We start from the raw sequence: 13180 nt of genomic DNA on the forward strand, positions 1-13180 counted from the left end.
CTAACGCCTCATGCAAGATAATTTTGAAGAACATGTAACTTTTCAAGGATATTATTTTCGTAGGCGGTTCTGTATGCACGAACATCTATTTTAGTGTATCGTTAACGACATTACACCAACATGTCTATATTTCAAATAAAGTGCAGATGCTAGAGGTTTATCTGGTTTTACTGTTTTACAAAAATGCACCAGCACACTTCACCAACTAGCATATGTAACTTCCCTCGATGCACTAGATGAGAATCTTAAGATGTTTGGACGTACTGCATGACAAAGACTTCAAAAAATTTGGGTATATCATTTGATTGTATGGTCCACGATATTTGCGCAAACGTACATGCAGTAACATCCAATAATTATATGCTCATCATTCAAATGTGAACGACTTCCATGGAATGTTAGGAAGCCTAGATTGCCTCCACTAGGAATGGGGCAGTTTCCCAAATGCACATCAAGGTTAATACACCTGAGGTGATCATGGTTATCCAATTATCATACTGGAAGTGGTGGCCTCATCGGATTTGTGCTATGGCACACATTTTTTGGTTCTGCCGGTCCCTTCAATGACGTTAATGTTCTTAATATGTATTCATTATTCGACGACATGTATAACGAGACTACACCAAATTCTTTGTTTGATGTACATGGAATATCATATAGGTACAGGTATTATCTTGTGAACGAGATTTATCCGGAGTGTTCTTGTTTTGTAAAGTCATTGTCTTGTCCTAATGATCGAAAAATGTTGAAGTTTCAAGCTCAAGAGAAGGAAAGGAAGGCTGTTGAACGAGCGTTTGACGCTCTTAAAAAATGTTGGCATATACTTAAATACCCTGAGATTTTTGTTGACGAGGAGAAAATGGATGAGGTTATGTATATTTGTATCATATTGCGTAATATGATTCTCAAAGATGAAGGAAGTGCAATATGTGAGTTTAATGAAAACGAGATCGTTCCACCAACACAAACATTTGCGGTTGGAAGCGACAAATACTTGATGAGAAGATCAATAAATAATGATATTGAGGCCCATCATCTTCTTCGTAGAGATCTAACATAACATATTTAGACCGTTGACCACATCGATCATAACGCAGAACGGTCGATGATTTAGACGACTGATTTTTCGATGAAGATGCCTTTACATCTATCTATATTTCGTTTTTTAATATCTAGGTTTTTGTTTTTTTTAATTTTATGCTTTTTTATTTGTTGTTTTTCCGTTCAAATTTATTAGTTTTAAAATATTTTTTAATTAATTTATTTTATTATAAATTAATTTTACAAATAGCATGGAAAGGATGACAACTCATTTCCTGTAAATTTTACATGACAGTTTTGTAGCAACATGACAAATCCTATGTGGCGCCTAGTGGACTATAGCAAGCATGGCATCATTCCCTACAAACTTATTGATATTCATTCCCTCCAATTATTTCGTTTCCCAAATTCTTTCACTTGCAAAGATTATTTCAGCGTTCCCTCCACATTGTGAAAAGTTCCTCCTCTCACTTGCTTTCCCTCTTCAAAATCGAAACCCTATTCCCCTAAATCCTAATTGGCCAATTTTTCTAGTTCCCTCTATTTTCCAAAACTCCTCCTCCCACTCAAACCTACTTTGTATCCTAATCATGTGGTTCCCTCCTCCGTATTACCCTCTTTATTCATAATCAAATTTGTTACAATCGACATAAGACCCTCTTCTCATGGTGTGTTATCTGTCTGCAGCCACCATCACATACTGATTTCCTTACTCAACATTGGGACCCCTCATTATCCTCTTTGATACTACCGCTCTAACTCAGGTAATATTTCACACACACTTTCCTTTTTTTATAACCAAAGAAGTGGTTTTTCAGAGTAAAATATCTACTTCTTTCAACAAATTTGCGTTCAAGTTTTTTGTGGTTGCTTATTATGAACCCTAATTGATCATTTACCATGGTTTTGTTGTGTTGTTTAATTAAATATCATCAAGAACTCGATGACCTTATTCTATTATAGATCATGGAGAGGAAGTTGTATTTCTAGTCGATAAGTAATAGACAGTTATGATAGAGACTAGAATTAGAAGGATACAAAGTGAAATTATGTAGTTTATATATATCCTATGTAATCTATCGGTCATAATAGACAATACAATATTTTACCAAGATTATTATGGTATCAGAGCTTGTCAATTCCTAAACCTAATTGGCACCTAACATCTCTTACTGTCGACCAAACAATAATCAACAATCTCAAGCCTTCTGAATCTTCAACGACGACAATCACAAGTCTTCTGATCCTTCAACAACAATCAATAATCCAACACATAGGTTCTGTTACTCTTTCTTTTCATCAACCCTCGTTTTTTTTCCTGATTCTATTCGGCTGAATAGTGGCTTTGATTGCTGCATTCACCACTGTTGAGAAAACTTCTCACAACTCTCACAAATTCGAATTTACTCTCTCCCTAACCAACTATGGTTTTGGAAAACAATGATTCATCTATTCCTTGTTACAAACAATCTGATTGGATATGTTGATGGTACCATTCCATGTCCATCACCATTGGTTGAACAAACCTCTTCATCAGACAAAGAGCCTGTCACACATCCCAACCAAACCCTAATTATCCTATATGGGTTTCTAACGACGCTCATATTAGGATGTTGATCATCTCGACGATCTCAGAATATACGTTAATGTGATTTATCTCTCATTGTTTGTCATCCAGATCACAAGCTTTAATGATGGCCATGATTTCAGCCAAACTAAGTCGATTAAGATCTTTTGTTTTCTTGATGATAGCAACATTCATATCCCATGTCTTTGGGAGAGAGTTAAACAACTTCTTGTTGACTTCTAATCTTGGCACTGAGACACCAACTGAACTCATCTCAGTGGTGAGTGTGATAAAGCGTTGAAGTTGAGCTTCCAAGGTTTCTCCAAGAACATGATTAAACATATTGAAATTCTATCTCAGCGAGTCTTGACGGCTTTGTTTCATGTCCTCATTTCCTTCGTACACTTCAATCAAAGCTTCCCATAGAGCTTTTGCAGATTTATATTCCCGAAAACCTTGGGCAATTTCAGCAGAAAGAGCCACAGTAAGGGTAGCAAGTGTTCTTTCTTGCTGTTCAATCTTATCAAATTCTGGAAGTGTTGTGGTGATTCTGATAGGACCCTTCAAAATACATCTCCAAATTTTGAAATCTTTCATCTAGATGTATTTCTCCATACCATACTTCCATTCTGGAAACTCCTCAGCCAATAACAAACGGGGTATGCGAGTGGTAGTGCCCATAACTGAATCGAGTTCATGATGAGAATTTTGAGAGTCCATTTTTTTAATTTTCTATTTTTTTTTAAATTGAAAGAACTAGGAGGTAAACACAAAGGTTAAATCAAAGATATTGTTTACAGCCAAGGTTTACGGCCGTAATCAGTTTACAGCTTGAGGTGTTTACAGCCGTAAGCTTGTTTACGGCCGTACACGAGTTTCTGGTCCTTGAATATCCGAGGTTTACGACTTTTGAAGATGTGCAGTTTACGGTCTCTGAAGATCAATAGATTACGGCTGAGAAAGGACTTTACGGTCATACTCTCTTCAACAATTTCAACCGCAAACTTCCAGAAGTGATGAAAACACAAGTTTTTCTAGCAGTTTTGATCTGCTGAGCTATGAAAAGACAGAATTAAGCCTCGAACAATGAAGAAACCGAATATCCTTCAACCGTGAACACGACTGAAATCTGTTTTGACATCGGATGTATCTGATACCAATTGTAAGGTCCTAAAATCTTAGGATCCAAACCAGTGATCAAACAAATAGCAATCAAACAGGATAAGAATGGAGTAGTAGAAAGATTAACTAGGCATGCACACGTTTATATTATAAAAACGTCAAATACACCTTGGATACACACACTGGACCGTAAACACTAAGAGACTCTTCCTGATTCGTCAACAACCTCTGACAAACTCTGACAAGCCCTATATATAGGGAATATTTGGTCGTAAACGGGTTTATGGCCATAAACTCGTTTACGACCGTACACACAAGCCTAACCGTAAACACTGTAATTAATCAACAAAACATAATCATAACCTAATAAGACCTATACATATGAAACCATAAATATAAGACCTTTCAGTATATCAATCAATCTTATAACCAGGATATCCTCCTAACATGTCACTAGCATAGCATCATCCTATATATCAGGACACTGACCCAACTGGGTCACTAAATCATAGTGTATCACTATCCTAACTACAAGGATGTAAATCAATAAGCATAACATGTAATAATTTGAATACAATCCATAAAGGGCCGGCCTTGGTGCCTTAGACCCTGTTGATATAGTGAGGATAACTCACCTCATAAGTAGCTTGAAAGGTAGTGTCAAACCCCTCCAAGTGTTGCTCCAAATCCAACACCTATATTCACCAATGTCCTTTGTTATCAAAATCCCATTTACCAAATTCCCTCAGAAGTCAACTGGTCAACCCTGGTCAAAGTCAAAGTCAACTGTCAAGGTCAATAGTCCATGTTGACCTCAACTCGTCGAGTACCCTCAACTACTCGTCGAGTTCCTTGCATAACTTGCCCACTCGCCGAGTCACTCGCTTGACACGCCGAGCCCAAGGCAATCTTCATCGTACTCGCCGAGTCATTCATACGAATCACCGAGTCTATGAAAATCTTCATCGGACTCGCTGAGTCGTTTATGCCACTCGTCGAGTCCCTTCAGTCCATCATCCATACAGATGCTATTTATGCCATGCTAAGGCTCCATACTGCAGATCAAATCCCCTAGGGCATGTTTATCACGTAAAGTTGCGAACTTTACGTGCATGCAAGGTGCTAATGACTTAAATCAAGCTAAAGAAGTGGTTCTAGGAAAAACAGCTTCACCAACATGCTAAAGACTAATACTTTATGATGATGAGAGCCAATATGAGCCTAGATCTGAAGTTGCAACTTCATATCTTGGTTCCTCACTCGAAATGCAACACCAAATGCCCAAAATGGTCCCAAAACTCAATATAAAAGGGACCTAGCTAGGAGAAGCTCAAGGTGATGACTTGATACCTTCAAATGATGATAAACCAAGGTATGGTATGAGGCATTTTAGGAGAACTCATTAAGCTTTGTGCTTACGGTTTTTAGTTTATGTTTCAGGTACTTCCAGTTCGAAGGGGAAGGGCCCGACCAGATCACATCGCATCACCCTGTGATTTTCGCATTCTGAAATTTTGGGAATTTGTACTATGATAATATGGTTCTATGATACACTTTTGAATGACTTGATATTAGTACCATATGATTTGAATGATTTAAAAAAAATTATCTGTATTTTTTGGATGTTACAATAGAACGCCGAAAATGGGGCTCATATGTGTGCACGTCAAACGCCCCACGCAGGGGAAGCATTGAAGTAGTAATAGTACGCATATAGTAAAGAATATACATAAAAGGAAAGTAAAGAAACAATAAATTTAACAAAATTCCGAAAAAAAGCATCTTAACAAATAACAAAATACTTATGAAAAATATACACAACGTGTAAAAGTATTTTCAAATCATAGATAACTATAAACTCACCAACATTTAGTTGACATTTTAAATCGCATGTATTCTCAGGGAAATGAGAGTCCGAAGTGGCAAAGTCATCCGAGATTCACACAAAGGATTGATTTGCAGTGTTATTTGGTTGTCGATGTTTAAAATGTAGTTTGTTTTTGCTATGCTAGTATTACAATAAGACAATGTAATATATACTATTCATAAAAATAATGCTTGTGTTGCTCGATGTATTCAATGTCTCTGGCACCTATCAAACGTCACGCAAATGGACGATTTCGGCGCCCGGCCAGGGTGTGACAAATACCCTTTAACACAGGGACCATTTGTGTAATTTACTATAAATCAATAAAATTTGAAGTAGATTGTGTTGAGCGTTGACTGACCTTTCATGGTCACGTTCTCAAAGAGAAACGGTGGGTATATATGGTTACAGGACGATGGTTTTAGCTGATTAGAGTATGCTTAGTGGATCGTATAGTCAACTTCGAATGCTTTCGTCGCAATTGCATTCTCCTACTCATTTCCAAAACTCCATCGTCCACTTGATCTGATCAATTACAACTTGCGAGCCTCATACAGATGCCCTAAATCTACGTGCAATCAATGCATTTCCTTCTCAAATCTTGGTCTCCTCCTTTCATTTGGCTGTTTCTTATCATCCTCTTATTTAAACACACATTTTTATAGCTACTTGTAACTTCCCCCATTCTTCGTTTGATAGAGGTTAATCAGAGGCATTAAACAGGTATGCCCTTAATTTCCTCTGGCTTCTGACGATTTTCTCTTTTTCTGTAATTAAATTGCTGAATATGCTTCACTTTTGATCGTGAACTAAGTTCAATTTCACTTGAAGAATGTAAGAACATGGTGATTGAGTGCTTCTGAAATGTGGTCGAGTAGACTGAATGTGTTGCCTAACATTACTTTTGAGAGAGTGTTATTAGTTTTGTTGTTCAATTTCTCTCGCTTCTATCCTATCTGCTTGATACTATATTATTTCAGGAAGCTGTTGTACTTGAGATTTGATTGATGGACACAGTTGGAAAAGATGATGTAGAAGACTACAGTCGAAATGGAAAATTTTCAAACAGGAGCAAAAGTGTTTCAATATCGATCCCAGTGAGCTCCAATGAAGTAAATTCTGGTGAAATAAGTCATGTTTCCTCTACAAGCCCCTTGTATACTAGAAATCATAGCAACCAATCGGGAGATTCTAATAATGAAGTAAAACTCTTGACCTCATGTTCTTATAGCTAGTGTTCATTTGCATTGAATTGAAAAACTATTTTGTTCATCATAACAATCATTTTGTTGTGTTCTTTTGCAGAATGATGGTGTTCTACTTGTACATGGGTGGGCACAAGAAACGTTATCTTTACTAAAAAAATTTGCATTTGGTGTCATGAATCCACATGACAAATATGTTGAGCAGCTGAACAAATTCTTTCTCATTTCTTGCTTATTCGCCATTTTCATAGACCCCTTATTCTTTTACTTGTTGTCAGTGAAGAAGGTAAAACTCAATCTTGATTTGAAGTTATTTTGGAAATATTACTTGTTTATATCTATTACATGGACATATTTGACAGACAAAAAAGGTCAACTTCTTGGTAAAAGCCAACTCTTTTACTTGTCTGAGTTAAGAAAAATACTCTTTCTTCACTTAAATAACACAACTTAAAGCCATTTTTCTTATTTCTACCTCAAAACACTCATTTAAACACTGATTAGCATGAGAACTAGTTCCATCTCATCTAAAGTTTGCCAATTGATTCGTATTATCTCCCACTGAACATTAACATGTCCCAGAGTATGATGTCAAGGTGAATGTTTTTGTATCTTTGCTTGTGAATTGGCATAATATCTTTTGATTATCATCTTTTTTGGAAGCAGGACTACAAGTGTGTAGTAATTAATTGGCCAATGGCAATAATCCTTGTGGTTTCCAGAAGCATAACAGACTTTATATACTTGATGCGCATTCTTATGGAGGTAAACGTACCACTGCTTATATAATCACCTCTTTTTACATTCCTTCAATATACAAATGGTTGTTTAGACTTGAGAATACATCTTTTTCAGTTCAAGTTAGCATTCATTTCACCTGAATCAAGAGTTGTAGGAGCTGGAGACTTGGTTAAACATCATACAAAAATCGCATTACATTATCTTTCTGGATTTTTCTTCCTTGACTTACTTATTGTACTCCCAATTCCTCAGGCAAGATTCTCTTTTTCAACCATAAAATCATTTTGTGCATTATTTGTTCCTCATATAAGATAATAAATTATCTATTGCAACAGATGATTGTATTATTTGTGCAACCAAATGGGGTTTCATCACCAGGAGCTAGTTATGCAAAGTTTCTTCTCCAAACAGTTATTCTTATTCAATACATTCCAAGATTATACCGATTTCTGCCTCTTCTTGGTGGACATTCTTCAAGTAGATTCATATTTGAGTCAACATGGGCAAATTTTGTCATCAATCTTTTGACTTTTGTCTTGGCTGGTCATGTCATTGGTTCATGCTGGTATATGTTAGGGTTACTGGTGGGTGACATCATCATTATGATGAATTCCTTTAACTCAGATCATATAATCTTTTCTAAAAGTTTGTAACACTTTTTTTCTAATTGTTTTTTTTTTAAATAATTCCTTTGAAGAGGGTGAACAGATGCCTTCGAGACAGCTGTCATGATTCTAGAATCATGGATTGTAAGAGGTTTATAGATTGTGGGCGTGGGAATGATTATGTTTATAGGGGTTTTGAAGGTAATCTTGAAATATGGAATGAGTGGAAAGAAGATGGAAATTCGAGTGCTTGTTTTAGTGAAGATGGTTTCAACTATGGGATTTACATGACAGCTGTCAATCTCACTACTGAAAGTAGTTTCATCACAAGATATGTCTACTCCTCTTTTTGGGGGCTTCAGGTATTAAATTCTTTCTCCTTACTTGTTTCCTATATGAAATGTTATTGACAATATAAATCAGGGGATTGTGGGTTTTTTATACCATATTATATATACATTAACATTTACCTAAATTGTTTTCTACTTATTCCTAAGGTCACATCACAACAACAATGTTTTCTTATTAAAAAACTTTCAGAATTACAGAAACGGTCCATGTGAAATAATAAAATTACAGAAAATGTCCCTGTGTGATAAGCAGGGAATGAAAATTACAGATATGGTCCCTATTTAATAGTAAATTTACAGAAATGGCCCCTGTGTAATAGTAGAGTTACAGAAATGGTCCCTGTGTAATGGCAGAAAATGTATAAATTATGGAAATGGTGTCTGCATAATAGTAAAATGACAAAATACCATGATTGGGTCTTTATTTCTTGCATATATACATGAAGTTAAATAATATTAATTCTTTTTTTTTTTTCATTTGTTGATGATTGTTACAAGCAAATCAGCACGTTAGGTGGGAATCAAACTCCAAGTTACTTTGTTGGGGAAGTCCTTTTTACGATGGGCATCATTGGACTTGGCCTTCTACTTTTTGCCCTTCTTATTGGAAACATGCAAAACTTTCTTCAAGGTCTTGGACGAAGGTACCCCTCTTATTATCACACTTATGCTACTTTTAACCCCTCATTCTTTCATCATATCAAATATCATTACTTTGCTTTGTTTTAATATTATTTTATTAGACGACTTGAAAAGTCACTTAGAAGACGTGATGTTGAGGAGTGGATGAGTCACCGACGTCTCCCAGAAATGATACGAAGGTATCAAAACATTCTTATTCTCCATGACCTTTTATGTCATTTTACACACTCTATTTTACTAGCTTATCAACTAGTTTTACTAAGGCTGTGTTTGGCACGCCACAGCTAGCTGATAAGTTAGCTTATGTTTCAAGCTTTTTTAAGTTGTCATGTTTGACAAGCCAAAAAGTAGCTCATAAGCTAACTTTTTAAAAAACTACTTAAACTAGCTTTTCAGGAGCTTTTTAAAAATTTTCCAAATATACCCTTAATCGAGTATAAAAACATATTCTTTTAAATGTTTGTTTATGTTCTTTTATATAGAGTGAATTACACGAATGGTCCCTATGGTTTGGGGTAATTTGCACGTTTGGTCCCTAACTTATTTTTTTAACTCGCAAGGTCCCTAATGGTTATTTAAATAAGGTAGGGTAGGTAAGGTAAGGTGAGGTGGAAGTGGGGTTGGGGGTGTGTTTATTTAAATAAATTAAAAAATCAAGGGCAAAATAGTCTTTTTAGGTAAGCCAAGGACCAAGCACGCAACAAAAACAACCATTAGGGACCTTCTGAATTAATAAAATAAGTTAGGGACCAAACATGCAAATTACCCCAAACCATAGGGATCATTTATGTAATTTACTCTTTTATATATTTCAGCTAGCTTATCGGCTAGTTTTACCAAACATCAATTTTAATCAGCTAGCAGCTAGCTTTTCATATAATAACTAGCTTTTCACCTATCAGCTAGCTTTTTAGCTAGTACGCCGAACATAGTCTAAGTGTAGTTTTGTTGTCTATTTGGTCAAAGGTTGACTTTGACCATTTTTTTATGTGTAGAAAAGTTCGAGAGTCGGAGCGTTACCATTGGGCAGCTACCCGAGGGGTTGATGAAGAAACACTGATGGAGAATCTGCCTGAAGACTTGCAAAGAGATATACGTCGCCACCTTTTTAAGTTTGTCAAGAAAGTAAGATCCCACTTTCCTTTTGATCATGATTACTTGATTATAGCATTTTACTTTTCTGTATTTTTCATATTAAGATATTGCTCTTTGAAAAAATCTACCCATTTATAGCAAGTGAAAATTGCTTTGTAAGCTTTTCGATGACATTGCTATAATTGGATAGATAAAAACAAATGAATGAAAGTATTTTGCTATTTCTTGCATTTAACCCTTAAAACTATATCTCCACTTTGAAATAGCAAGATAATCAATTATAGTATTTTAATTTAAAACATCTCTATCCGTTTTATGGCAATTGTACTTTTAAACTTTTTGATATTAAGATATTGTACTTTGTAAAACCCAACCAAATCATTGCTATATTAGGGTAGATAAATACTTTAATAGGAAAAAACATAAGTAAGATGCTATAAATTACAATGGGTTTTATGTAGAAAAATCTCATTATTCTCTAAAATAATACATCTAAACTTTACGGATATTTGTAGGTGAAAATTTTCGCACTTCTGGATGAACCAATCTTAGATGCAATATGTGAAAGGCTAAGGCAAAAGACTTACATCAAAGGAGGCACAATTTTATATGAAGGAGGGTTTGTAACAAAGATGACTTTTATTGTAAGAGGAAAAATGGAAAGCATTGAAAAAAATGGGAATAATAAAGTTTCATTGTTGGAAGGTGATGTATGTGGTGAAGAACTTCTCAAATGGTGCCTTGAAGGTATAAATAAATATAAACTAGTTAAGGAATGGATGCCAAAATATCAAGAAATAGCAACCCACTTCTTCTTTTTTCTTTTTTTTTTTTTTTTTTTTTTTTTTTTTTTTTTTTAATTTAAAATGTTTCTTCTAGATAAAAGAAACCAAAGAAAACAAGGAAACAGATTGCTTAGCAAAAGGACAGTGAAATGCTTAAAAAATGTGGAGGCATTTGTTCTTCGGGCTGAAGATCTTGAAGAAGTAATCACACTTTTTGATGGATTTTTGAAGAATGTTCGTGTTCAGTTTGCTATTGGGTAATAATTCATCTTTTACATATTATTTAACCACATATCATTACAATTTTGTACTATTTTTATGAAAATAAATTGGGTAATTAATTTTTACCTTTTGGGATAATCTCACTAAATAGTAGCCAAGCTTAACGGTTCTTCCACTCACGTACCTCAAACAGTTATTCTATTTTATAAGAAATAATGATTATATATAGTTTTCAATTTTTTTATTTATAAATTTTGGATTTTAGCTTGTACGTGCTTTGTAGATGCTTTTATTGTGTATTTTTTTTTTTTTTTTTTTTTATTTCTTTCCCAAAAAGATTTCTCTTGAAAATTGTGTCATAATTTGTGGTTTTTGTAAAGTTATATATTTTTTCATGTTTCAAATAAAAAAACTCTATTAATGGGATTAAAATTGATCGGGGACCAAAAGTTGTCATTTTTACTTGGAACACAAACCAAAATTGTCACATGAACCTCAAATAAGGACTAAAATTACAAGAGAAATTTTTGGAAATTGGAACCAAAATTGCAAATATCAGCGGTTACACTCATGGACTAAAAATCTAATTTCCTTTATTTTTCTTTATTGTCTGAAAATGTTGAAGAGATAAATAAATTAGGTTTTTAATCAAATAATGCATCGGTAATGATGAAAAAACTTAGTGCAAATAATATTAAATATTTTAATGAGTCATGTAGTTCTATTTTCAAAATTTGTAAGAAAATATTGTTAATTTATAGCTTATAATAATATTACATTTAAAAAAGTGATAATATTCTCACAAACGACAAAAATAAATCTTAAGCACAGTTATCTATTCATCACTTAAATAAAGATTATTTGTAAAACGCAATTGCGAAATTCATAGGAATGGAAAAAAAATGAAAGTTGAATGAATGTGAAATTGGTTTTAAATATTATTACATTTTGGAAACTTCAGGAACAAATCTCCATACTGGCAAGGTGTGGCGGCATCAACCATTCAGGTGGCATGGAGATATAGAAAGAAGCGGCTAAGCCGTGCACGTGATCACGCCACTGATTTGTTGTAACTTTATCGGTAGTTTTCATGTCTTATGAAGTTGTATGTTTCTTTGAATGACAAATATACCTTAGGGCATTTGTTCCATTTTCATTGTTAAAAAGTAGTTGAAGTATACCAAGTTGTTGCAGTTAGGGAGAGAAAGATAGTTGTTGTGGTTGAGTATTTCCAAGTTATTGGGTTGTTTGTTAGCAACTGTGGGTTTCCAAGTGGCCTCTCAAGTTTTCATTATAAGATGCCTTGATTTCGAAATGGTTAGAGGGGCTTATGGAATATATTGGTATTGTTTTAGAGATTCTAACCAAAACAGATTTTTGAGGATAAAATCCAGTTTAAGTGGGGGAAAGTTCTAACATCCTGCTTCGAAAAGTTCTTATTTCGGGATTTTGGACAATAAATGGATCAAGTAAATGCTTTGTGCTTCAAGGAAATATGGTTTACACCCTATTGGATGTTGATAATATTCGTTATGTGATTCAAGCCCTTGGTTTGTGTTTTGGAGTCAAAGGTAAAATGAGAAAAGTGATGTTTTAGACTTCTTTTTTGAATTAAGGATTTTAGTTCGGTATGTTTTAAGTCGAAAGTAATTAGATACAATTGTGGGGCTCTTCAATACCTTTCCGTGTATATAAAAAATGCCGAAAACGAAGTTGAAATGAAGAAGTTATTACTGTTTGAAGTTGAAGAGAAAATTTGGGATTTTGTCATATACAGGGCATAACTTGCTAAGTGTGGATCGTGTTTCTAATGGGCTAAGCATGTTAGGTTATGCAAGGCGTAATCATGGCAGATCAAAACCCTAACTCTCCGGCTTTGAGCCCCATTTAAAGGTTCTAACTTATAGGAAACCCTCTCATGACCAGCCTCCATCACCT

At 34.6% G+C, this 13180-nt stretch overlaps 2 protein-coding genes across 2 annotated transcripts; both read left to right on the forward strand.

Moving 5' to 3' along the window:
- Positions 1–604: 604 nt before the first annotated feature.
- LOC111885431 (uncharacterized) lies at positions 605–1060 on the forward strand. Its single transcript, XM_023881686.1, has one exon. It carries the CDS (start codon positions 605–607, stop codon positions 1058–1060), a length of 456 nt encoding a protein of 151 aa, XP_023737454.1.
- A 4911-nt stretch (positions 1061–5971) lies between these two features.
- On the forward strand, positions 5972–12420 carry LOC111885430 (probable cyclic nucleotide-gated ion channel 20, chloroplastic). The gene is made up of 13 exons (XM_023881685.3): positions 5972–6320; positions 6578–6799; positions 6903–7088; positions 7469–7567; positions 7658–7795; positions 7879–8127; positions 8241–8510; positions 8997–9142; positions 9242–9319; positions 10136–10265; positions 10751–10982; positions 11115–11277; positions 12204–12420. Exons 2-13 carry the CDS (start codon positions 6605–6607, stop codon positions 12313–12315), a joined length of 1998 nt encoding a protein of 665 aa, XP_023737453.1. The 5' UTR covers positions 5972–6320; positions 6578–6604; the 3' UTR covers positions 12316–12420.
- Positions 12421–13180: the final 760 nt, after the last annotated feature.

Source organism: Lactuca sativa, chromosome 2 (genome assembly GCF_002870075.4).
Source record: "Lactuca sativa cultivar Salinas chromosome 2, Lsat_Salinas_v11, whole genome shotgun sequence".
Classification (NCBI taxonomy): Eukaryota; Viridiplantae; Streptophyta; class Magnoliopsida; order Asterales; family Asteraceae; genus Lactuca; species Lactuca sativa.